This window comes from Ceratotherium simum, chromosome 6 (assembly GCF_057802395.1).
Source record: "Ceratotherium simum simum isolate JZ-2026a chromosome 6, ASM5780239v1, whole genome shotgun sequence".
NCBI classification, from domain to species: Eukaryota; Metazoa; Chordata; class Mammalia; order Perissodactyla; family Rhinocerotidae; genus Ceratotherium; species Ceratotherium simum.
Window position 1 is genome coordinate 30,583,818 of NC_141905.1, and position 27,894 is coordinate 30,611,711.

Genomic DNA, 27,894 nt, shown 5'->3' on the forward strand with positions numbered 1-27,894 from the left:
CCAAAAAAATAAACAAACACACAGAGTTAAAAGTTCCTCTCTCATCTATCCCCCAGACCCTTATCCTATCCCCAGGTAAACACTACTATTAAGTTTCTGGAATACCCTGCTAGAATTTCTTTATGCATATAGAAGCAAGAATAAAGATATATTCTTATTTGTCTCTCCTTTTACACAAAAGGTAGCATACTCTAACACTGTACTAGACCTTGTTTTTCTACTTGGGAATATTCTCTTAAACATCAGTGCTTCCTCATTCATTTTTACAGCTGTAGAGTATTCCATTATGTGGATATACCATAATCTATTTAACCTGCTCCTTCCTGATGAACACATAGGTTATTTCTAATATTTGCTATTACAAACCATGCTGAAATAAATAACCTCATAACACACACCATACTGCATTCATGAGAGTATCCTTACAGGATAAATTCCCAGCAACAGAATTGCCAGGTCAAATGACATGTATTCCAGAGTTCTTTACCTTCCCAAGGTTTCCAGGTGTCCAACATTTCTCTTCTCTCCCCCAAAACAAATGACCAATCCATGCTTCTTTTCAAGATCTATGCTCCAGTCTCTCATTCAACACACATCCTAGCAACATTTTCTGGACCTAAAAAGGCCTTCAGTATCACAGATACCAATCAGACTATTCTGTCAGGCGGTACACAGGACAAATATGGAAGTCTGATCCTGTCAATCACAATAATTATAAATACACGGCACTAAATAGACCATTACACCTTTCAATGAATTCACATTCGATATATCTCAACTGACTCTGACAACAAGACTTTGATGCTGGCACAGAAGGCACTATATACTATCCTAAGGCAACTAAGGATCAAGCATTAACAACTTGCTCAATGTCACGGATCAAATCAGTGATGGAATAGGGATTTAACTGAAGTCTTTGTTTTTCTAGTCCTAGACTCCCAGGACTCCACGCTGCTTCAAATGCACAATAGGAATTTTCAGTTATCCCAAATGAGTCTATAAGGAATCCAGACTAGCTTTTACGAAGGTATGAACTGCATATGAACCTTTACTGCATTCCTAGGAGATCCGGGCACTCCAATTTCCCTGGCGAGAAGGAGCTCTCTCTCGACAACCACAGAATGTGTCTGGACCTTCTTTTGGTATTTATTATATGATGCTTGTGTCTTTACCAGTGATTTTTGCTTAGGTTGCATCCCTTTCTACTTCACTCTATAGTGCCTACTGCTGTAGTCAACACACTGTAAATGTCTGGGACAAAACCAGGTAATTGAGACAGACTGATAAGAAGACAAAGGGATTGAAACCACTTGTTCATAATTACTTTTTTGTTTAAATTTTGGGTATTTCCTTTCAGTCCTATGTTCTACACACTGTAATACACAGCTGAGATCTTGTATGTACAATATTGTATGTTCTTCTCACTTACAGCATTTTCTACATTATTAAAAACTCTTCCTAAACATATTTTTATTTATTTTTTTTTATTTTTTTTTTTATTTTTTTTTTTTTAATTTTTTTGTTTATTGCAGTAACATTGGTTTACAACTCCTAAACATATTTTTAAATGTTACCACAATAGTCCATCAGATGAGTATAACTTAGTGTTGCATATTTAAGCTGCTTGTCATTTGACTATATCAAACAATGTAAAAGCTGTAAAGATTCAGAACCACTTCCTCATTTAATAGATAAAGTAATTAATTAATGAGGTAGAAAGAGATCTAAAAATCAGCAAACTGAGTCAGGTGTCCAAAAGAACAGTTATGTGACTAGGTAGAGGAGAAAAGAACAGACTAATTTTGTGCAAGTTGTGAGATAAAATGGTACAGGGTAAAACAAACAGAATACCAGATCAGAGATGGTAAAAATGAAAAGATTGTGTGGTCATGACCTAAAAAGATTATCTCAAAAGTAAAAGTCTCCAGAGGTACAGAAAGAAAAGTCATTAGAATGTTTTAAGGTAATAAAACAGGAAACACCAGAGTAAGAGCAACAATGCGTGGCTCTTTACAGTTCACAAATTCCTTTCACACAAATACGCCACTCAAGCCTCACATCATCCTACGACTAGGTGAGGCAGGGTTATTATGCCCATTTTATTGTGACGAACACGCTAAAAGAGCTTAAGGGTGTTGCCCAAGGTGGGCATGAAACTGGAGTTTCATAGCTAGAAACTGGAGAGTTTACCACCTCTTCCTACCACGTAACTCTGATTTCTGTTAGTGAACTATGGACAGCCCCACAGTTAAAAATCAACGTCCAGTAGTAACGATATGAGCTGATGATCAGAGAGCAATATTAAGAGAACACCTTAGAGAACTGCTAACCCCTGCCCACCACCCCACCTCCACCCTCCTGCTGCTTCCAGTTCTTAACTACCCCAGTGTCCATCCAGTGTTCCATAATTACCCTCTCTCCCTCCGAAGGGTAGTCAGAGTTTGAAGATCAGCAAAATTTATCACTAGTCCAGACTTTAGACTCCTAGGGGCAATGTACTAAAAATAACTCAATTGTTCAGTGATACACAGTATACTCCTACATGAGCAAGGTGCTGAAAAAATGGCAATTCCATCAAAATTATCTCCGATCTCTAGAGAGAAGACATTTTTATCTGTGTCTAAAATTCAAGTTGGAAATTACAAAATAAAAAGTGTGTTATGTGTGTATATGTGATAAACTACATGAAACTGTGAATATTCAACAATTTTTGACCTAGAGAAACTACATTTTGTATAGTTCAACCTGATTCAGATATAAAAAGAGATAGATACGTAAATAGTGGTTATCTCTAGGTAGCAAGATTTTAATTTTGTTCTTATGGCTTATCTATATTGTCTGATTTTCTACAATGAACATGTACTACTTTTGTAATAAGAAAAAAATGTTATTAAAACAACTGAAATGGCCTGGAGTTCAGCTCACAGAGATTCAGATGGCACACACCACTAATACACTCCTACTACTAACTTCTCACGGAAGGCTCAGAGGCCAGCATGTTCTGTTTTGAACACTAAAGGCAGGTAAGTAAGTACCAGGACCTAAGATGACTGTGCTTCTTTTACCAGTTAAACAAAATGCACACGGGCACCAGGGGCTGCAGAACTGAAAATAGAAGTAAATACCTAAAGCTAACACTAATCATAGAAAAGAAATATAAATCTAACCTGAGTCTGGTTTTACAAACGTACCACCTTAAAAGGAAGGGCACACAGAATGGTGGCTGTCAGGAGTGGGGGGAGGGTGTAACAGGGCGTTAGTGTTTAATGGGGACAGAGTTCCAGTTTGGGATGATAAGAAAGTTCTAGAGATGGATAGTAGTGATGGTTGCACAAAAATGTGAATGTACTTAACGTCACTGAACTGCACACTTAAAAACAGTAAATTTTGTCATGTATATTTTATCACAATAAAAAAAGAAAAGGAAAAGTACATTCATTGCTACTCCTTAAGAGTCCTCTGGAACAGGTCACTTCACCTGGAAGGACAGGAGGGTGAGCACCACTGAATCCAATGCTTCCCAGGAAAGGAATAAGCCTGAGCAGAAAGACAAGGGTTGCATCCACTTCCAAACCACAGAGCAGGTGCAGCAGAAGGGTTAATCCGTCTAATTTGTGAGTTTGTGAGAAAATCGTTCAACGTCTAGGAGCAGAAATTGAGGACAGGGTTTTTAAAGCTGGAGTGAACTCAAATTTGGACAGGGCAGGCATGTCTCATTTCCACTTTAAGTGCAATGTTTACTACGCTGTAACTCTGCAATGTTATTAAAACAGCTCACTGGCTATCTGCATGCAAAGAGATAAAACAGAATCTGGCTTCTAAGCTGACCTTCCTGGGGGAAGAGGAAGAAAAGCAGAAAAAGTATAGTGAAAGAGCCCCTTCAGACAGATGTTATCAGGGAAGCAAATAGTTACAGAAATTTTTAAACAAATGAGAAATGACAAGCAACTCTTTTCAATGTTACCGATTTCTTATCCCAAGGAAATGAACTCAGATACCCTACTGAGAGTGGGAAAGGGGTGCAGGGGAAATGAACTCAAGATACTCTACTGAGAGTGGGGAAGGGGTGCAGGGGAAATGAACTCAGATGGCCTACTGAGAGTGGGGAAGGGGTGCAGAGGAGCATCACAGAACACCCACCACCACGCCTACCATTTGTATTTAGGTGAAATCAAGCAGAACTTACCAAGCACAGCCTGCAGGAGGAAAAGAATTCACAAGGTGGTAACATGCAACCAGATCTCCAGGTTGGGGGAAGAGGGGTGGGCAGGAGAGGAGCTCAAACCTTAGGAAGGATGGAGGATTTATAAGCTAATCACTGAACGACTTCTCATCTTTTTCTGTATTCCCTGAGAAGTGGCCTCTTTCTTCCCCATGTCAATCTGGCTCCTTGAGTCACTACCCAGGAAGCTCAAGGTATACTGTTCCCTAACATTAGAAGTTCAACTCAAAGAGGACAGGGACCCTGTATTACTTGTGTAATATTCCCCAGAGCCCAGCACAGTGCCTGTCACATAGCAGGCACTCATATGGTCACTGCATGAGTCCTGTTCCAATTTCCCATAACCTTTATTGAAAAGGATGGCCTAAAATGAAAGAAATAAATTCCTGCTTGGGGAACTCCAAGTGAAACAATTATATTCTAGGCAAGAAACCAGAACTAAAGAAAATTAAGCCACACTCTGAGATATCTGTGGATCCTTAAAATGACTAATTTATCAGGAGTTTTTATGTAAGCTGCAAATCCAGAAAAATCAACAAAAGCAGTAATAGTTACACAAGACATAACTTTACCAGTTAGAAGACAATGTCCCACTTTCTATTTAAATAGATTTAAAAAATCAGAACCAAACCAAAAGGCAAGAAATTAGTCCAATCCGTCAGCCATGAATTCCAAGGCTAGTGAAACTCCACTCTGTCTTTATAGAGGGGACACTATACTTACTTTCAGGCTGGAAGACAAACTCATATACCCAGACTATCAGCAGCGTCCACATCACACTCCACGCAATCAGCTGCCAGGGCTCATACTTGGTGCAATGCCCATTCACATAATTCTTGGCTTTTGTGGAATATACTTCCAAAATCTCGAAGTAGGGCTCAAAGGCCTTCTAGAAATACAAGAGAAAAAAGAAATATTACATTCAGAGAGAGAAAGGAAGTCTGTTCTGAGTCTGTTCTTCAACTCTCATTTTTCAAGGGCAGGCCATTCACGATCTGGCCCTACCTCAACAATAATCTTATCATCCTCCAAAGCCCGCAAAGTGTCTGCTCCAGCCACTCCAGTGCACATTGCCCCTTACGAGTCATGTGGACTTTGACAAGATTTCTGATCTTCTGCCTATTCTGTAACATACAAGGTTAAGCTAGGTCATCATTTCAGCTCTACAGCCTCTACACAGCAGTATTCATTGCCCACTCTCTTAACTCAAACTACTCCTCTCAGTACGAATGTCTTTCTCTACTTTATCAGAATCTTTCCCATCCTCTAACCCAGGGGGGTCAGCAAACTGTTTCTGTAAAGGGCGAAAGAGCAAACATTTTAGGCACTGCAGGCCAAACGGTCTCTGTTAACAACTACTCCACACTGCTGTGGCAGCACAAACACAGTTAGAGAGCGCCAGTCAGCCAATGAACGGGCTGTGTCCCAATAAAACTTAATTATAGACGTTGACATTTGAATTTCATTTAGCACAAAATATTATTCTTTTTTAACAATTTAAAAATGTAAAATATCATTCTTAGTTCACAGGCAGTACAAAAACAGGCAGCAGGCCAGATTTAGCCCATAGGCCAAAGTCCGCCCATCTCTGCTCAAAGGCCCTATCTGACTAAAAAACTCTTAAAGCCAGGCTTATCATTATATGTATCCCTCACAATACCTGGCACAAGCAAGAAAAAATCCTCTCATTTAAAAATTTACCAGAATATCTCACTCACAAGAATTAATCTCCCCCATTAAAATCTCCTCAAGTGTTCATCTGTGCCTCTACACAGAGCATATCACAACCTGCCCGCAGTCGGCTCATCTCCCTGACTACACAGTTAGGTCTCTGAACACAGACCAGATCTCAGTCATATTTACAAGCCCCACAGTGCCCTGCACAAAATAAGTTCATCTGATAGCTTGTTATTCATTCACTTATTCAACACTTATTAAGCATCCCAGTGTGTAAGGCATTAAGCTGGGGGAGCATTAAGGTAAATATCATAATTCTTGCCCCTACTGAGTCTCCAATCTAACGATGTCTCTATGGGTATGTGTGTGCCTAGATATACACACACGCACATACACAGGCAGACACATATATAAACGAATAATTAAAACTCTTCAGGATAAACACTATAAAAAGGATGTAAGTGAAGTGTTAAGAGAGACCACTGAGGAAGGCTTATCTAACTTTACCTCAGGGGAGACGGGGAAGATATGACAGAGGATAAAATCTCAGCTGCTTAAAGGGTAAAAGAATGATCAAAGAAAATTCTGAAGGCAGAAAAGCTAAAAGAAAAAAAAGTCATACCAGGAAGAGAGAATAGTAGCTGCAAATGCATAGAGTCTGGGAACGGCGGAAAGAGGCACATCTAAGAGTGTGCGCTGGGTCAGGGCAGGGAACAAATCTGTTAGATCCAGTGCTACATCTCCAACACACAGCTGAGTGCCTGGCCCCACTCGTACTGAAATAAAACATGGAGAGTGGCTGACAGTGACCAAGGAAATGAGCGAACACGTCGATCTGAGAACCGAGGCTGGGAGAAGGGCACTAGGTCCAGATTAAAAATGGCTTTGAGGGCCGGCCCCGTGGCTTAGTGGTTAGGTGCATGTGCTCTGCTACTGGCGGCCCGTGTTCGGATCTGGGCACACACTGACGCGTCGCTTCTCCAGCCATGCTGAGGCCGCATCCCACATACAGCAACTAGAAGGATGTGCAACCATGACACACAACTATCTACCGGGGTTTTAGGGAAAAAAAAAGAGGAGGATTGGCAATAGATGTTAGCTCAGAGCCGGTCTTCCTCAGCAAAAAGAGGAGGATTAGCATGGATGTTAGCTCAGGGCTGATCTTCCTCACAAAAAAAAAAAAAAAAGGCTTCGAAAAAAAGAAAAAAAGCATGGCAAGTGGGAGTACAAATTGATAGGCACTTCCTGTAAAATGATTTACTGGTATCTATTAACATTTTAAATATATGTTCATTCTGACCTAGAAATTCTACTTTTTGGTGTCTACATACTTGTACATGTGTACAAAGAGACATGTTCAAGGGCAATCATTTCAGCATTCTTTGTAAAAAACAGCAAAAGAAAAAACAGAAATAACATAAATGTCCATTCATAAAGGAATGGTTAAATAAACTATAATATGCACATTTTATGTACCCATCCTATGCAGCATTAAAAAGAAGTCAGATCTATATGAACTACATGGAAAAACTTACAGAACATGATGCTGACTTAAAAAAAGCAAATTGCAGAACAACAACAAAACAACAGGCATGAGTTGTTCATGAGAAGAGTATTTTTTTTTTTCTGGATAATTTGGTGGGAGATGAATAGGAGGCAGACAGAGATTAGAAACAAAAATCTTAGTTAAGTGGATTGCTGGTAGTCCAGGGCAGAATAAACCGGGTTTGACCTTCAGCAGTATGACACTGGGGAAGAAAAAGCAATATGGATTCGAAAGACACTTTTGAAGGTGGAACAAACAGGGTTTGATAGCTTATTAGATACAGGAAGTATGGAGTGGGAATAGCATAGATAATTCCAAATGTTCAAGTTCAAGTTTGAGAGACTGGGGAAGTGGTGTCACCATTAACCACGGTAGACTAGAAAAGGAAGAGAAGCTGAAGAAGGCAGAGGAGATTCTGAGAAAAAGATAATAATATTGGTTTGAATTATGTTCCTATTGGATATCTACATGCAATTTGCTAGTAGGAGCATGAAAGCTTAGAAGCGGGACAGATGCTCAACAAATGTTTGCTGAAAACATTTATACCCTTAGCAATTAGGATGTGGTATACGGTAATTAACATTAGGCAAGTATTGGGTTCCCTAGAGGGCTATCCAGGGAAACAGTTTGTCTGCAACCTTCTCCTAGTTCTCGGCGGCCATTCCCCAGAGCCCACTGTTACTGTCAACAACCTCAATCCTGCAGAGCAGTGCTAGTGCTGGACAAAAGCTGGGAAAGACCAGAGGAGTCTATTATCATCAAAGGTATGTCGTGATTTCCATCATTATTAAGACTCTTCTAGTGCTAAAGCTGCGATAAACCAAATGGTTGAACAGTGTGTATCAGTGGGATGATGGAAGAACAATCATTCTGATCAGCTTTTCCTCTGGTGATACTAGTTCCTAATTCACCCAGAAAATAGAGGCTACCACTATCAAAAGAGGACTGTAGATATTATCAGCTCTTCACAGCACGGAACAAAAAAGTCATAACCAGTATTAGAGAAAGAGCAAAGAATCAGCAAATCCAAACTAAAGTAATTTTTTAAAAGCCTATTAAGATATGAGGCATTCCTTGCTAACATTCACAAAATTATATTCAACAAGAATATATCTCCTTGGTAATTGCTATAGGAAGATAATGGGAGTCCTTGAATTCAAAGTCCTTGAATATTTCTCTTTAAGAGGAGATATGTTTCTATATTCTCTTACTCCAAAGACAGAATGATACTGTACTTCGATGGGTCCTAGCAAGCTTTTTGAGTAGGCAACTAGTTGGTTACATCTCCTGGCCTCATTCCAAAGTCCTTGTAGGTTACTGCAAACAACCCAGGCTCAGTCCCCAGTGAAGAAGCACCTCACAACACTGACAGCTCACTGCATTATTGGGCTCTGTGGGGTAATGTATGCTCTCTCCTTGGAAAAAAGGATGAGGCAGTTCCTCGGTGCCTTGCAAACACCACAAACCCCAGGCTGGGTCCTGATGCAATACTCCAGCCCTTGGGAAGCACAGAATCTAAATGCTGCAGGGAACTTTAGACACCAAGCCCACATTTTAACCTTACAAAGAGAGGCCCCAAAGTGAAACAGCACGCCTAAGCTCATACAGAGGGGCTTGTGTCAGAGTGCAGAGTAGGAACCCGGGCCTCCTGACTCAGCAATCAGTACTCTCTCAATTCTTCAGTCTCAGTGGTCACAGGCAGAGGGCCCCTTAACACATTACAATCCAGTGCCATCCCAAGAGTTTTCTTTTGACAATTTATGTTCTTGGCAGAATCTACCTTGGATATATGGTACTGTTCGTAACAAACTAAAATTGTATAGCTAGGTCATCACTACCGATAGACTTCTAGATAGAGACAGCACAAGAACTTAACATAACTATAATTATTCTTTCTCACTACTTCTTTTTGCTCACAGTAATACATTTTTGTCTCTATACACCTGCACATATACTTATGACTACAATATTTAGGCTTGTGTTTATTTCAACTTAATCTACATTTTGTGTCTCTGGAAACACAAGAACTATGAACAGTTATCTACGGAGGCCACTAGCTTACTGTGCAACCCCAGGCAAACTATCTCACCAATCTGTGCCTCCATTTCTTTATCTAGAAGAAAGAACACAGAATAATAGGGACAAAATAAACTGTGTATGTGTATACGTGTGCCTCTGGGTGTGTGGGGGTATTTATCTCCAGCCCTTGCTTAACAGAACGTAGTTTTGGTAAAATTTCCACAAGTAAAGCATTCCTTACTTCACACTTTGTTATAAAAGTGGAAATGTATTCTTCTAGAGGAAAAAAACAGAAAAAACAAAATACTTTGCCCAATGAATGTATATAAAATGATAGTAAAGAATACCGTGAAGCGTTGTTTTTTTTTTTTTTTTGGTGAGGAAGATTGGCTCTGAGTTAACATCTGTTGCCAATCCTCCTCTTTTTGCTGAGGAAGATTAGCCCTGAGCTAACATCTGTGCCCATCTTTCTCTATTTTACATGTGGGATGCCACCACACATAGCTTGATGAGTGTTTTGTATGTCCTCGCCCAGGATTCAAACCTGTGAACCCTAGGCCGCTGAAGCAGAGCACACAAACTTAACCACTATGCCACTGGGCTGGCCCCCCGTGAATCTTTTAAAAGTATAATATTAAAGGAAAAAACAAGATAAACCTTCAAAGTATGAAGATTCAAAATATTAACTACTTCAAGAAGCTACTGTCAAATTATGATGAGTAAACCAACCAGGCAGAGCATCATTCCATTTCCAATCTAATGATTTAGGTTTTAGCTGATCCCTAAAAGACATCAAAATAGTTCTCAATAATCCTAAACGTTATTAGACACAAGGCAGCTGCTAGAATTTAAGGGAGTTTAGTAGCCTACTACTCCCAATCATATTGAACTCTTTCAGCCCCCAAATCACTTTAAGGGAGCAAGACACTTTCATGAATATAACATGATAGTGGAAGTCTATGAGTTTTGTAAATTTGGGGCATGTTACTTGTTAAACCAATGAGTTTCAAACTTTTCCAATACAGTCCCACAGAAATGTATTCTACAACACAATCTAGTACACACAGCAACAGAAAGACAGAAAACCAAAACAAAAGATTCCAAAATAACACCTCACACCTTATTACCTGTGATGCACTTACATTTCTTTTCTATTTCTTCCTTCTTTTTTTAAATATTTGACACACTAAATTGATTCGGCATCCCTCTAAATGGATCATGACCTTCAGGTTTAAAAACAGTGCCTGAGAGTGATTTTACTCCTGGCTTCCTTAAATTTAGGATGTGGTTGTGCAATGCAGTGAAGGAAGTTAACACTAACATTATTTTCCACTCTACACAATCTCAGTGCTTTTTATACTTAATGATTTGTTCTCTTAACATGTTTGTGAGGCCAGGATTATGATCTGCTGAAGCAACTAAGTCCAGGAGAGCCAAGATTCTTCAGTCTGAAGTTACTTTTCTATCAATACTAGCCCACAGCTATCCCCAGTGACATGACACGCTTTTAGTCCCCAAATCACTTCAACAGAAGCAAACTTCCCACAGTGGCACTATCCCCCTAAAACACAAAAAAACTTCTTTGAGAACCAGTACTGCACTTGACAAACTGCCAATAAGGTAGTGATATTTTTTTCCCATTAATTTCTTAATTACCAATTTATACCAGAAGAAACACCCTAAAAACAAATATCACTAAAAGAGAAAAGCCGTCTGGCAGACATTTCCAGACCCACACTGGACCCACTTCTTTCCTTGGAGCTAATACAAATAGTAACCATCCTTTCTCCATTATTTAACAGGGGCTAACCATCCGTATTTGTTTTATTCAAGAGCAGTGGCATCTCCATTTGGGCAGCCCCTAGAGCTGCCTACCACACCACCCCAGGAAGAGATCTGCCCTGCAATGCTGCCACTGCTCTAGACACGCCTCCTGCTGTTCAAGCGTCTCCACCATTCAATGATTATTTTCTGAGTGCCTACTATGTGCACGGCACTATTTTATAGGGATCAGAGTTCACCTGTTCGTTTCACTTAAAACTTCCTCTTCCCTTTAAAACTCAAAGACTAGGTGACCACCTGACTACAGAGGGGCTAGAACTAATTAAGAAAGGGGCCCCAAAGGGGCCATGACAACATACACAGGAAAGGGTGAAGCACTTGAGCGCAGACTTATTTGTAGAGAATACATGGTAATATTTATACAACTTAAAATTGTAAACATCTTTCATGTTATTTTATTTGTACTTTATAACCTTGTGAGGTTCTTAGGTTAAGATGAACAGTTTCACTTTACAGGTGGGGAAAACTGAAGTCAAGAAAGGTTAAGTAACTTGCTCTATGGCAAAGTGACAGTAAGTGGTGGAGTCAGGACCAAAACCCAGGACTGAACACTCAGAGCTGAATTCCAAGACGTCTGCAACATCTCTCCGGGCTTCACAACATTCTAAATATCTACACATTAACTGGAGGATACAACTAAGAATGCCAAAGAGTTGTAAAGCCAAGCAGAACCCACAAGACATTCCAACATCCTCTCTCCTTCCCGCTCCTCTCACTTCAAAGACAAACATTCCTGCTGTCAGACTGATCCACTCCACTAATAACTTCTGAACTGCCACCGAGACACAGATTCCCTGCCAAAGAAAATGGAGTAATTCTGCTCAGCTGATTATTACACAGCACAAAGCCTGCTAAGGTTGTCTGGTCAAAACTAAGGTGTGTACAGGCTAGTCTGCTCCAGCTCCAATAACAACTTGTAGCTCTCAAACTTCCTGCTTGTCCAAACGTGGACTGCTGGCCACAACACAGACGTGGGTCCCAAGTGTAAGTCTGTCACTCACTAGAGGAAAACTCAAGACAGCAATGCCTAATAATATCACTGTAGAGTCTTTGTAAAACCAGGATTCTGGGAAAGCTACTTTCCCTCAAAAGGTTCATCTTCATATCATAGCACAATGTCTTCTTCGCATTGCTAATATGCCAAATATCCAGTCTGCCTCAACTCAGGCTATTTCTCAAGAGTCCATCAGGGCCAAACTGCATTAGCCAACTGCATTGTGAGTTAATTTGTCCTAGAGGCACAGCACTCGATGTTGATGAGGGAGAATCACCGAATAATTGTTTTAACATCCGACAACAACGTTGAACATCTTTAACTCTCTTATGGTACCAGGTGCTGATAAGAATATAAACAAGAGAGAAGACATAATTTTTATATCTCCTACACCATGCTAAACAGCAACTTCAACAGGGTAAGAACTCAACATTTATCAACTAAAGTGAAATAATTACAATACGACATATACTTGTGGCAGTTTGTTTTGTAAGATCCTAGGAAGTTTCTGCCTGCCTCCCCCTCTCCCACATCTCTCCTGGTGACCGTGGCTTGAACCTGCAGAAGAGAATGGCTGGTTATTTGTAACCAACTCTGCACACACCGTCACCCTTCGGAGGAGCTCACAAGATACATCACATCATAGGCCATCAGAGCTGAAGGGGAAGTTAAAGATCAGTTCATGACTGCTCTCCATCCTTCAAAGATGAAGACACTGAGGCCCAAAGGTCACACAGCTCAGAAATGGCAGAGCCAGGACTCAAACCTTCTGGCCCAAAATGCATTGCTTCTTCCACTAGATTTTCCACTGCCCAGTTTTCCAGAGCCAAACTATCAGTGGCACAAACTATCAGAAGACCAACAGGTTTAAAACAGACAATTCGCATCGCCACGTCGTCTAGTTTACTATAGGAGCCAAATTAAGAGCCCACAGCTTCACTACTCTCCCAACTAAGAAAGACAACATTGCCAAGTGATCCGAACCCAGTCCTACAGGTGCGAGTGCTTTCGGGCTGTGGACTGCTATTTTATGGCTTTCTCAAACTACAAACCCCATTCTTGTCTAACCGGAGACTTACAAACACGGCTCATCTGCTTCCAAAAGAAAGACTGAAAGAAATCGTCTGTTTGAAAAGTACTTTAGGAGAGTTATCTTCAAAATCATAAAACGTTGCTGTTTGAAGGAACCTAAGAGACCACCTTGTCTAAACCACTTCAATGATGAAGAAATTGAGGCTCCAAGACTAATACAACTGTACCTTCCCTGGGGTCAAACTAGAGGCAGAGTCCCCATCAGAAACTAACTTCTTGTTCAGTACTGTTTCCATTTAACCAGTGGAGTGTTACAAAATCATCCAAGGAGCTTTTTCAGAATACCCCACCCAGAGGGAGTCTTCTGAAATAGAGTAGAGTAGAGAAATAGAGTAGAGCCCAGAAATACGTATTTTGGAAAACCTCCCCCAGGTGACTGATAGGTATCCCTGATTAAGAACCAGTCTTCTACACTATAACATGCTCCCTCTCTCCCCATCCCCTTCTTGTATAAAATAATTACCCAATAGTTGACTGAACATATTACTGAGACCCAATTACCAAACTTACTGGCTATCCATCTCTTAGCGGATAAAAAGACATCTGCTAAGCTTCCTTGAAGTGTCCAAGTCAGGGCCCAGCCATATCAATCAATGAGATCAACTCACTATTCCTGGCTAATATTTATTCTTTGGCCAGATACTAATGAAAATCAAAATCCACCACCCTGCAATGCTGCAGAGAAGGAAGGATTTATTTTCCTCTTTCTTCCACTTTCTTCACCTCCAATACAACTGCGTGATTTAACACTCAGTAGTTTTTCCAGAAGAGCCAGAAATCTGAGCTTTCAAGCAGGAATGGGCTGTTGAGGAAAAGAAAAACCCGTTTTACCCAATTCACTCACCACTTTAACGTTTTTGAGAGCAAATATACTCTAAAGACTGAGACTCAGGCTAGCGAGTGAAGTTAAAAGACAAAAGAGATCCAAAGAGTTAACGTATTTATTCTTACTCTACTTCCGCCCTAAAACACTGAAAACAAAGCTAACAGAATCTGCTTCTCTTTCACATCACAGTCTGCACCACTTCAAAGTGCAAAGTAAACAGGTAAGAAAACACTATTGTCTTTAGAGCCTCAAAAGGCATTAAAGTTTATCAGCAAAAACAGACCACAAGCCCAAAGGGAAAACTCCCTTGGGTCATTAAAGAAGTAAGAATTGAGCAACAAATCCAGACAGCGTTCCAACCAACCCATAATGACTGTGATACAGAAATTTTGCTGTTGCTGTTGTTTTCACTGAGGTAACTCTAGTTTATAACATTATATAAATTTCAGGTGTACATCATTATATTTTGATTTCTGCGTAGACTACATCACGTCCACCACCCGAAGTCTAATAACCATCCGTCACTGTACACGTGCCCTTTTACCCCTTTCAACCTTCCCCCTCCACCCTTCCCCTCCGGTAACCACCAAAATGTTCTCTGTATCTATGTGTGTGTTTGTTCTTGGGTTTTTTTTTAATCTTCCACATGAATCATCATTTCTTAGAGGGTAAAGAGCAAATCAAATACTTCCCCCAAAATTCCACCATGTGAGTCAAGAGATCTAGTATCTGAGAAGTTCATTTCAAAAAGCTTAACAGTCCAAGTTTTCCCTTCCAGCCATGCCTCAAGAGTCAGCTATACATGCTCAAGGCTATTCCACAAGCACTTACAAGCCTAATTGCTCTACACTCAGCACTGAGTATTCAGGCAAAGTACCTTACTATCACCGAGATACAATCTTGGCCTCAGAAAGGAGACAGACATGCAATATTCTCAAGTCATTAGTAGTGCACTCATGGAAAATCAAAGCTTCTGAGCTCATAAAAGCTGATGGCCCTAAACACTGCCAAATGGTCATTTAAAATATTGTATTTATTTACTTATATTTACATGCATAATCTGCCATGTCCGGTAAAGGTTCAAAGGACTTCCCTCTCCACTATGGAAAAAACTAGTTTTGCCTCCCTCTGCATATTCATTTTAATATTCCTGATCATATTATATGATTCCATTTATATGAAATGTTCTGAATAAGGAAATCTATAGACAAAAAGTAGTTTGATGTTTACCTAGGGCTGCAGAGGACCTAAGGAAGTGACTGCTAATAAGTATGGGGGGTTTCTTCTGAAAATGTTCTAAAATTGATTGTGGTGATGGCTGCACAACTCTGTGAATACATTAAAAACCACTAAATTGTATACTTAAAAAAAAAAGCATTACGACCCAGCAATTCCATTTACGTTCACCAAATGTTCTCTCAGCTAAGACCAAACACCTAAAACACTTTGGATTCCCAGGCTTTAAAAAAAAAAGGCTTTTCTGAAAAAAGTTTCCAAATGGGCCAAAGACAGCAGAAATTTTGTAATTCCAGAAACAGAGAGTAAAGCTTTGGACTCCAAATGAAAGCAAGCAAAAGTATCTAAAAATAACTTAGAAATTTGTAGAGCAATTATGTATAAACCAGACAAAGCAGGTCATTATTGTTTAAAGGTATATTTTTTTAAGTCTATAAACAGAATTACCAAGTGCTAAAATGATGAAACTTTTAAAAAACACTATTCTTCCTTTGACAATTCATAAACATGTACTCCAGCCACTACCCAGGATATATGAAAAGGACAGCCCCCTCTGGGTGTTGTCCTGAACTGACAGCCCATCACTACTCCTGTGGACTCTGTAAGAGTCATGTTAATGGTGTTTTACAGACTGCTGTGGTGTCCTAGAAAGTCTGGACTGGTAATCAAAGGCTTCAACTCTTAATTTCAGCTCTCACTTAGAACCTGTGTGACCTCTGGCACATTACTTAACTTCTATACAACTGGATCTTTTGCTAATCTGCAGAAATAGATGTTACTGTTATAATTCAACAAAAAATTCACAAGAAAAAAAAAGATACCACCGTCCACACACAGGGTTGTTGTGAATATAAATGAGGTAAGGTAATAAGAAAATGACTGCAGATAATAAACACTAAATATTTGATAAATCTGAATTCTCTGATGATAAACATTTTCCTTTCCTGTTCAGTAAGATGCAAGGGAAAACAACCTTCACAATGTCCCAAGCAGAGTCACAAAGGTGGCGCTGGGAGAGGCTTTCAGTAGTCTGATTCCCACGCCTATGCTGTATTTTCTTACAGATAATGATAATAAAATACATGATCATAGTGAGCTGCTCCTCAGTTTTCTAAGATGTTAAGTCAACTCTTAGCCCTCAACAATCTAATTCAGTCAGAAGGTTGCAAGTGCCCCCTAAACTACCTACAAAACAGGATTAAGTCACTTACCTACTACTAGGTTTATAGATCATAAACCTGATTTCAGTCACCCAGCTAGATTGCTGTTGACTGCTATAGTCATGACTCCTGGGAAAGCATTTGAAATCTTAAATTTATCCAAAAAGGATGGGTAATATAATCCTAGGCTTTCTTCCACCCTGGCTGCAATACAGCTACACAAGGAGCACGTCCACGGTGGCGCTCTCATATCTACCCCAGATTCCTTCCTATTAGAGTCTGAAAACAGAATTTTCTATTTGCCTCAACTGTCTCAAAGACACAACACCATTAAGACTGGAACTCAAGACAGGACTGATGTGTTCCTTTTTAGACCCACCTGCCAAAATGCATTTCAAAGGAGTGAAGTTAAATGCTTTTGGAAAAAGCCTCCAGAGAAGAAAGTGTCCCCAATACTGAGTGCAAAGTGTAAATATACCACAGCAGCTACTCAGATTCCAGAGTTCCAGAGGACTTGGATTTTAGCCTTGGAACTAACTGCAACAAATGGTGTTTTACAGATCGAAACTCTGCCCTTAACAGAGCCCTCTTAATAGTCAGAAAGAACCAAGGCCATTCTGTTTCCCAAATGTTTAACAACACTTATAGACTAGATAAACAAGAATGCAGTAGGCTTGTACTTTCTAGGGAAATTACAGAAAAGGGCGGGCATTTCACATTTTAAAAAGTACCTATACTACTTCAAGAAAGAAATCTCAATGCTCTCTCCAACGTTTTCTACGCAGAAATTTAAGATTTGTCACCCAAAGCTAAATCCACAAGTTATATATTAAGAAAACCCTATAGGAGTGTATATTGGTACTACCACTTGGGAAACCTGTTCAGCAGGATACCTCATTCTAGCGATTCTATTTATGTTTGCCTAAAGACATGTTCGAGAACGCAGCAGTGTCACTCATAACAGCCAAACCCTGGAACGTAAATGTGCATCGACTGCAGAATGAATCTACTGCAATACTTCATACATTGTAAAACGACACTGCAGTTACTCAAAAACCTACTGCTGGGGCTAGCCCGGTGGCGTAGCAGTTAAGTTCGCACTCTCCACTTCGGTGGCCCAAGGTTCACAGGTTCAGATCCCAGGCGTGGATGGATACACCACTTCTCAAGCCATGTGGTGGCATCCCATATAAAGCAGAGGAAGATAGGCGTGGATGTTAGCCCAGGGCCAATCTTCCTCAGCAAAAAAAGGAGGATTGGCAACAGATGTTAGCTCAGGGCTAATCTTTCTCACCAAAAAAACCCCTACTGCTACACAAGAGCATAAGCCAGACAGAGAAAAACAAATACTGTATGACTTCACTCATATGTGGCAGATAAACTAACACATGGACAGAGAGAACAGTTCGGTAGTTACCAGGGGGAAGGGGGTTGGGAGGTGGGCACAAGGGTTGAAGGGGCACATTTATATGGTGACTGACAAATAATAATGTACAACTGAAATTTCACATTATAAACTATTATGACCTCAATAAAAAAAAAAAAACCTACTGCTACACAAGGGCATGGCTGGATCTCACAACAAGATGCTGAGCAAAAAGGACATTCACAAAAGAAAATATACTGTATGTTTCCATTTATACAAAGTACAAAAATCAGCAAAACTAACCTCTAGTGCGAACGATAACCTTTGGTGGGTATCAGCTGGGAGGGATATGAGGATATGCTGGGATGCTGGACATTTTTCATGTCTTAATCTGGGCAGTGAGTACAGTGTATCCATATGCAAATATTTATCGACTTGTACAATTAAGATTTGTGTCCTTTACTGTATGCAAGTTATCCAAAAAAAAAAAGCTATGTGCTTTTTTTTAAACCCAAAGTGACTGATTCACCTCATGGGATAATGGGACACATAAATAACAGTGCACCAGAAGAACAGCCTAGGAGGACCATTCTGCCGTTTCTGCCTGTACAACAGACAAGTCGTTCATTCATCAAACATTCACAGTTTGCCTATTTCATGACAAAAAGCTCATGTAGCTATATATATTAAGTCATAAAGCATTATTAAAAAGCACAACTTGCTAGGTAAGATACAACAATTTTAAATTTGTACGAACTTACTAACAAAATCTCAAAATATATATAACAAACTCTAATAGAACTATAAGGAGAAACAGATAAATAATTGATAAGGCAAAGACTTGAAGACTCAAGACCTCATCAGTAATCAGAGAAATACTTACGGAAATAATTAGATTTCACCCCTACTGAGTTGGCAAAAAATAAAAAGCCTTATAAATATCAAGTTTGTCAACTTGTATAGGAACAAGAACTCTCATATACTGTTGCTAGCAGTATAAACCATATCAACCTCTTTAGTAAAGTCTGGCATTATCTAATGAAGTTAAGGATGTACACCCTTTACAATCTAGCAATTCCATACCTAAAAATAAAGCCCAGAGAAACTCATACTTGTGATCACTTGTCACACACAAGAAAGCTCATAACTGTAATGCTCAAAAAAGCCCCAAATTGGAAACAATCCAAATGCCCATCATCATAATGGATAAATTGTGGTAGTCACACAATGAAATACTATACAGCAATGAAAATGAATGTACTAAACTACATGCAACAACAAGGATGAATCTTACAAATATTGAGCAACATAGGAAAAATCACAAAAAATATATAAATATCCATTTATATCACATTAAAAAATAAACAAAACTAAACTTAGGATTGCATACATAGGTGGTAACACAATTTTTTTTGAAACAGCAAGGGAGTAATTATTATTATTCCCGCTTTCCTTTAGACCAAAAGTCAGGAGAGTAGTTATCCCCAGAGGGAAGGAAAGGAGATGTAATCAGGGTGGGGCACATGGGGTTGAGGATAAATATTCTATTTCTTAACCTGGTGGTAGATACATGATTGTTTTCTTCATTACTATTCTTTAAAATGTAGATATGTGCTTTATACACTTTCTGTTTGTATAACAAATTTCACATGAAAATATTTTTAATTAAGAAGGCAGGTAAGCCCTTCTTCCTTTTTTTTTTTTTTGTAAGGAAGATCAGCCCTGCGCTAACATCTGCCAATCCTCCTCTTTTTTTGCTGAGGAAGACTGTCCCTGGGCTAACATCCGTGCCCATCTTCCTCCACTTTATATGGGATGCTGCCACAGCATGGCTTGCCAAGCAGTGCGTCGGTGCGCAACCAGGATCCAAACCGGTGAACCCCAGGCCGCCGCAGCGGAGCACTCGCACTTAACCGTTTGCACCACCGGGCCGGCCCCTCCTTTTCTTTCCTCTTCCTGCTGAATGAAACATGAACCTGATAGCTAGAGCTCGAGGCAGCTACGCTGGTCCAGGAGGGGATGCACTGTGAGTGCTGGAACTTCCTCAAAGACCTAGGAATGGCCATATTCGCCAGGAACTGTCTGCTCTGGATTTCTTTTACTTTAGAGAAATATATTTCTATCTTTTAAAAATCTCTATTTCTTTAGATTTTTCTCTTATATACCGTTACGCATCACTTAACTGTATAATTCTGAGAAATGTGTCGTTAGGCGATTTTATCGTTGTGTGAACATCAAAGAGTGTACTTACACAAGCTAGATGCAATGGCTTCCTACACACCTAGGTTATATGACACTAATCTTATGGGTCCGCCGTCATATATGCAGTCTGTTGTTGAACAAACATCATTATGTGGTGCATGACTGTACAGCCAAACCCAATCCTAACTGATACAGTCAGTGATTTGGACAAAGGAAAAACTTTCTAACAATTAAAGCTGTCCAACAAGGGAATGAACTCCCTGAGAAAGTATTCTGCACCCGCTCCTGGTAGTGCATTGTGGAAAGGATTCCTACAGCAAGGGAAGCCAGACTGAGGGATTTCTTAAGGCCCTTCAGGCAATTAAGATATAAGGCTACTACAACAAAGCAGCTCTGGGCTTGCCAAGCTTCTGTGACACTTCTCCGCTGAATCTATCCGTCTGTTATCAGTGAGAACATTTCTTTTCTATAACATGCCATGTCCTATCCGTTCTTCCAGGCTCTGCTCAAACACTATCTTTTCGCTGTGCCTTTCAAAATGAACTTGACCTTGACTTCAGCATGCTGGGTCTCCTCCTTTGCTCCTCCAGATCCTCCATCTACCCAACCATCTCCACCTCTGCTATGTGCCTCACTGGGCTGGCCTCCATGAATATCACCCAGGCTCCCCTATCCTCTGGTTTCCAGCTGGGTTTAACCAATGAGAGACTCCAGCAGGAGACCAGAGGGTGGGAAAAGAAAGAGTTGGAGGTATTTATTCCCCTTGATTCCCTTCCAGCGAAGCCACTGGTTGGCAGTGGCTGCATTCCTACCGGTTACCCACTTCTTCAGCTAAGCTCTCTCAAGGTTCCAGAAACTACACCCTCTCTTACCCCTTCAGGCCTAAGAGTGATAATGGCTCTCAGCCCTGATGTGTTTCACTAACCCCCTGCTGGTCTTTCTTTATCCTGCCCAGCTTTGTAAATAGTCCCTTCATGCCTCAATCACACTGCTGGAGTGTGCCAGGAGATAACTGATATACCCAACAAACCGCTTTCTGCCTGCACTACTCCCATCTTCCCAGATGGCTCCTATCTCCCCTCACCCCATAGCATGGTTTTTCTCTCAGTAATTGGGTTCTATATGTTTCCACATATGATCTAATGCACTGCAAATCAATGCCCTATGGAAAATTCTTAATCCCAGGCTGATTCCCAATTCTGCCACCAATGTGTACAAACTGTAATATTACATTGGGCAAAGCCTAATTAAGAAGGTAAAGGTTACTAAAAATTCCTGACACATAGACTGCAAAGCCAAGCTAAATACTGGGATTTGGGGTTTATCTACTTATAACTCCACTTTCCTTTAGACCAAAGGCTAGAGAAATTATCATCCTTGTTATTATGGTTCTGCTTTACTTATAAGATTGGAACAATGCCAGATACAGTGTTCATCCTACAACTGCCACTCGAATTGTCAACAAAATTTTAAACATCCTATCAGTTCCAATGAATTTTACCTTTCTTCTAGACAATCCTACAAATAAGACACCAGATTCAAATAACAGAAATGAACTTGTAGCATTGACCTTTCAGTTTATTGCTTAAATCTCATTTGAGATTCAGAAGGAAAGCCTCCCTGAAAAAGATTCAAGGTTCAAAGATAAAGCTCTAAGATCTTGAAAGATTCAATTTTTGAACCCGAAAAACAAAACTGAGAGAGGTTTGCTATTTCCAAATCGAGAAAAGAGTGCTGCAGAACTGTTGCAAAAGAAAGCACTTCTTAAGAATGTTACCATGTGGCAGAAGATCCTGCTGTACAATCTCCAAGATATATTCCAAAGCAGCAGGACCTGCTCCATGGGCCTAACAACCCCAAGGAACACTATAACAGACCCAGTAACTCAAAGAAAAGACTCACTCGCCCCCTACACGAATGCATGGGCTACACAGATACCATTACCTATGTTACAGGGTTTCTCAACCCGGGCACTACTGATATTTAGGCCTGATAACTCTTGGTTGGGGGTACTGTGTGCATAGTAGGATGTTTAGTTGCACCCCTGACCTCTAATACTCTAGCGTGACAATCAAAAACGTCTCCAGACATTGCCAAATGTCCCCAGGGGGCAAAATCACCCCTGGTTGAGAACCACAGCCTTAGATAAACAATCTTCACTCAAACCCCACCCAGCACTACCACAGTACCTACGGTAACCTTGATTCACCTATTTGGATGGGAAACGAGGAAAGCCACCTCAGGAGGAGACTTGGCGTCACAAAATACCTTTTTCTTAAAAGCTCCATTTGGCAACTTGCAAAGTGAGATCACGCCCTGGCACTGGAGGGGACGAGAATATGGATGGAAAGAACGGGTGCCAAAAATGGAAAAGGGTTGCCAAAAAACTGCCCGACTTGAATCCCCTCTGAAGCATCGCAATTCTCAGATGAACACACTCAGTCATCTTATTCTCTGTGTGACACAGGCAGAAAGTCTCACAGTCCATGACATGTCATATATGAGCAAATGAAAAAAGGCAAGCAAACCGCCCTAATCAAATGAGGGCAAAATTAAGGGCAGGAACACATTGAGGGCCGACAGCCCAAGCTCGTTAGTCTGGAATACGAGGTTTGTCATATATGGACTCCAGTTGATCTTCAAGTGTTATTTTCATAGCATGCTACCAACACAAATGGTTTTCAACCTTATCAGACCAAATGCCCTGTTTTTATAACAAATATTTTGCAATTTCACTTTATTATTCTTTATTATTATTTCACTGTATTATTCTGAAGTGAAGTTTAAAGATTATAACATTATACCCAAAGATATAACTTTTTAAATTTCAATATAACACGTTAACTGCAATGTAAGGGAAAACTAACAAGATTTGTATAATAAAACATGTATTTTCAGACAAGACTACACTAGAAGACAAAAGTGCACACACACACATTTCCAAAGTGCTCCCAGAGGGCGGAGCTATCCCACCCCCTCTGCTCTACACAAAGCCTCTCCCGTCAGTCATGGAGGTCAGCAACCTCTGTCCCTTATGGTGAACATGACCCAGAGGCAGAGCCACAAAGCAGGTAAGAGAGAGAGATCTGAAGTCACCAACTGTGGTTAAAAGGTAGCTCCACGACTTCACTGCAGAGGTACCCTCTCTAAGCCTAGTTTTTCACCTATAAAAGGAGGATGCTGGCACACTTTTCAACAGGTTTTTGTGAAAATCAAATCGGTACATAGAGTATCTATTTCTGCACCTACCATGTAATACACGCTCAATAAATGTCAGCGATCAGACAACGCAGCTATCCCGAATCCACCTTATACTGTCCTAGCTTGTGCCCATCTTATCTTCCTAGCAGAAAGGATGGATGACTGGACTTCCATTTATCAGAGATATTCCAAGAAGGATTCATGCACAACATAAGCAAGAAGTTGCATCATATGACTTCTAAGATTGTTTCTAGTTCTGAGATTATAAGACACACTGCCCTGCCTTGAGGTTATTTTTTATTAACTGGGGTCCTTTCTTCCCCATTAGAGGGCCAAGAACATGTCTTACACATCATATAAAGTAGCTAGAGAAACAAACACCTGGAACTCAAATCATGACAGCTGAGTGCCCCCACTGAACACCCAGGCCTGGTCACTGGCTCTCCACCGCTCAGCCTCAAATAGCATAGGTAAAGTCAAGGAAGGAATGACAACTCATCCAGTGAAAATACCTCAAGCAACACATATAGTGTCTTCAGAGAGTGATTCTCAAGGGCCAGTCGTTATCCATGTGAATTAATTTGAGGAAGTGAAAAGTAGTGGCAACAGCTAGAGAAATATTTCAAAACAAAACTGATTCCAAAGTTAACATTCTGAATAAAAGCACTCACTGCTCAAACTGTTGAAGGGAACGCATAAGCCCAAGAAGCAATGAGCACATCTCTGGGTGTTAGAGGTACAGCCTACTTGCATATAGGAAGCTTAATTTACATAAACATACTGATCTATAAGAGGAAAACCAGAAATTGCCAGTTGTTACAAATCATTCCGCACTAACCTTTCAAGGTGCAAACAAGTGCTTATCTCTGAGAAGGAGAATTATTGGGCATTGCTTCCTTTTGCTTATAGTTTCCAATTTTTCTAACATATTGCTCTTGTAATAAAAATTTTAAATTAAATAAGGCTATTTATTATCTACTGACAATTCATGAAATTTGAGGCAGGAAACTTTTAGGTGAACTCTTCACCATGATCTGTGGATAAACCAAGGATTTGTCTATGTCTCTAAAATCATCCTTGCTCCTCGTCTCAAACCAGAACTAATCACGACTTAGTTCCCCTCTGTATCCTTCCCGCAGACCTCACGGGTTCTGCCACTATAGGAAGTCAGCACTGGGTATAAGAAAACCTCACTATTAGTTTTTACCAATTTCCCAGTGACAGCTACCAACTCTCTGGGACAGTGAAATAAGGAGAGGGAAAGGAGTTGTTTTTAAATCAATATTTTTGCACAAAGAGACATCAAACTCAGAGAAGTGACTTATTAAAAACTAAACGCAGACACTTTTTCTATATAGCTATTTGAAAACCGTGGGCTCCCCACAATTCTCACATTAAAGAGCCTCTTTGGAATCATAAATGTCCCAAGAATAAAACGTCCTTTTAGGAAACGCTCACTTGGCATGCTATTCTCTCTGCTCAGTGAAAAACAACACAGAAAGATCTCAGAAGGAGAGGAAAAAACAGCCTCTACCAGAGCAGGCATACACCTCGGCCCAAAAAAAGAACTCAAACTACTTCAAATCGGCAAGCCTCTGCTAAGCACTTGCTGTTTACAAAGCACAATAGGTATTTATTCATCTCTAAACAAATATGGCATGATATGTGCCTTCTGGGGAATCATAACTCTAGTGTGGGAGACATACACTTATAAATTAATACATGGCAGACCCAGATAAAATTAATACATGGCAGACCCAGATAAAATGTAACAGAAGTTTTAAAACTGCTCTGGTAGTATGGGAAGGGAGAGATTAAAATCAACTGCCAGAATTTTGAAAAAGATTCTTCATATATATTAAATATCTATATTCATATATTTAATTCAGTCATTTATCCATCTTAATCATTAAACCCAAAATAAAACGTGGCAGAAATGCTCAGCTACCGAAAGCAAGCATCAGAGGTGAAATCTACACACTCAGACCCTTTGGACTAAAAATAAAACTTCAGGGGCAAGTGCCTTATAACCAGGAGGCCGTCTGGGAAAGACTCACCAAGATCAGAAAGTCCGTACCCGGCATCTTCGCCTTCTAGCCCTCCTGTCAGCGCCTCCTCGCTGCAAAAGGGAACCAGGTTTGTTTACTTCTAAAGCTTTAAACTGTCTCTTCGGCCCGCCTAGACTCGACAGAGCAGTCAAGAAATGGTTTTCTCCCTCCTTTGAGGGCTCAGATTTCACACTCCACCCCCCGCACCCCAAACCAGCGAATCAGATCCTGCTGGCACCATGCTTCCCTCCCACAGCTAACCAAATACATCCAGACCCAGCCTCCCACAAAGCAATCCACCCAGGTAGATACCAGGGGAGACGCCCAGCCCGCCCCCGACCAGGCCCGGGGCCCCGAAGCCCGGCCCATTTAACCCAACCCGGCGGAGGATCGGACACTACAGGCAGCCCAGTGCCAGGGTGAGGAGTCCCTTTAGAAGCAGGCTGGCCTCGCTCGACTTCATCTCTCCCTGCCCAGAACCCTCTCTGCCCCGGCGAAGGGTCGGCAAGTCCTGCCTGCCCCGAGTGCACTCCCACCCCGCCACGAGTGGAGCTTCAGATCCCGCTCCATCTCCGCCCTGCGCCCTCCCTCACCCACTCGCGAACCTTCCACTCACTCAGACCTCAGGGGTCGGCGTCCCCACCTCAGCCCGAGCCCCCCCGCATCCGCTAGCCCCTCCGTCCCGCCCGGCCCTTCCTCCTCTCCTCACCGCTCTCCACCCAGGACCCCCGCCCCCCGTGCGGACCCGCCTCCCACTCAGTCCCGACTGTCCCCCGCCCCGACGCCCCCGCCCGGACCCTTCTCCCTCCTCCGGAGCCGCGGCGCCCTCTCCACCTCCTCAGCCCGGAACCAGCTTCCCCGCTCCTTTCCTCGTGCACTGTCTCTCGCCCGCCCGGCTCGCCCTCACCGCGCGACAGACTCGCGCGCAGCGGGGCGCGAGCTCCCCCTGCCGCCGCAGCCACCGAGATTGGAAGTCCGACCGCCGCGGCCCCGCCCCTCCCCTCTCCTCCCGCCCGGAAATGGCTTCCCCGCCGCGGCGTACGCGGCCCCGCCGCCGGCGGCGCGCACGCCCCGACCCGGGCGCTGGGCCGCCTCTCCACCGCGCCCCACGGCGCGTGCGCGCCGCCTGCTGGCCTGGCAGGGGCCGGCACCCGGGCCCTCCGAGGAAGGGTGATCCCGCCTACCGTGACGGTCACCAGCTTCTCCTTCAGGCTGCCTTTTTAAAAACCAGCTTACGGGTCCCGTTTGGTCACTTGGAGCTCCTGAGAGAGTCGGTCTGCAGAGCACTGTACAAAGTGATCCACAGTAACGACTCAAGATGGGTCTCTAGAGAGCCTTGTGGGATTTTAATAGGTGACTCAGAGATTTGCCTCTTGTCTCTTTCCTGGAAACTTCCATTGAGGTCAGTGATGCTTGAAGAAAAGCGATGTGAAAACTCCCTTAATGGAAATACATCCCCAACCTCCCCTCCTCCCACAAAAATGGAGAACAGAGACTACTCTTGGTGTTGGTGTTGGTTTTGGGCAAAAATGTTACCAGTCCTACTTTATTTTCTTGGGCAGTGTTGGGAATCATCTAGTATTCAAATGAAAGTGTCCACCGGGATCATAAAGGTCACCCTTCATTTCCAGATGAAATAACCAAATCTCAAAGACATTTTTCATGACTTGCCCCCGTTGTCATGACACTAATTCAGCAGAAGCGGAAGGCAGCATAGTTAATGTAACTGATCAGTGACCTACATACAGTTTTTTTTTCCAACATATTTTTAAAATGACACCTCGATGGAATCTTGAAATCTTAACAAAAATGACGCTAATGAGAGTACCAAATTCCATCTCCTTGCAAAATGTTGTCATGACACTAATTGAGGGTGTCATCACTACCATCATTATCCTCATCTAGTGCTCCTAGGATGGAATTCCTTGTTATCACAACTGCCCTCCTCTGCACACCCACTCAGCACTTCCCAATTTCCCAGCCAAAATGATTAGACCCTAAAAGAGTCAAGCAGGTTGTCTCTGGGCTTCCTCACCCTCACCCCCACCCCATCAGAAGTCCCAGACATCTCTACCATCCAGAGCTCCTGAATCAGACACTGACACCCCTATACCCTTACCCTCTTGCTGCTGTTCCCACAGACAGGCATTCTCAGCATTGAAGGGTTAGAAAATGTTCTGGGGTCTCCTGCCAATGCCTACTCATCAAGAGTTACTTTGGGATGCCAAGCGTGTCCTCCCCCCTCCCCATCCTCACCCCCCTGCTTTATTTCTTCTTCAGATCCTAGGATCTGTTCTCCCTAGTCTCCTTCTTAGCTGCCACCTCCCATCCTTTAATCTAGAATCTCTGTGCCAGCTGACTGGAGAGCAGGGTCCATGTCTGATTCCTCCCTATACCTCTGTGGTACAACTTCACTGCTTCTCACACATACAGCAGAAGTCTGTTCATTCTTCCCAGATGAAC

At 41.6% G+C, this 27,894-nt stretch overlaps 1 protein-coding gene across 4 annotated transcripts in view; it reads right to left on the reverse strand.

The window, feature by feature from the left end:
* SGPL1 (sphingosine-1-phosphate lyase 1) overlaps positions 1-26,362 on the reverse strand; it is a 53,136-nt gene extending 26,774 nt beyond the window's left edge. For 2 of the 4 annotated variants that reach the window (XM_087432060.1, XM_087432062.1), the window contains exons 1-2: positions 5,228-5,308; positions 4,946-5,111 (exon numbers count right to left, since the gene is read on the reverse strand). In XM_087432060.1, coding sequence (XP_087288186.1) covers positions 4,946-5,111; positions 5,228-5,293 — 232 coding nt within the window. In that variant the 5' untranslated portion in view covers positions 5,294-5,308. The other 2 variants (XM_004427019.3, XM_087432061.1) reach the window with 2 other exon arrangements.
* Positions 26,363-27,894: the final 1,532 nt, after the last annotated feature.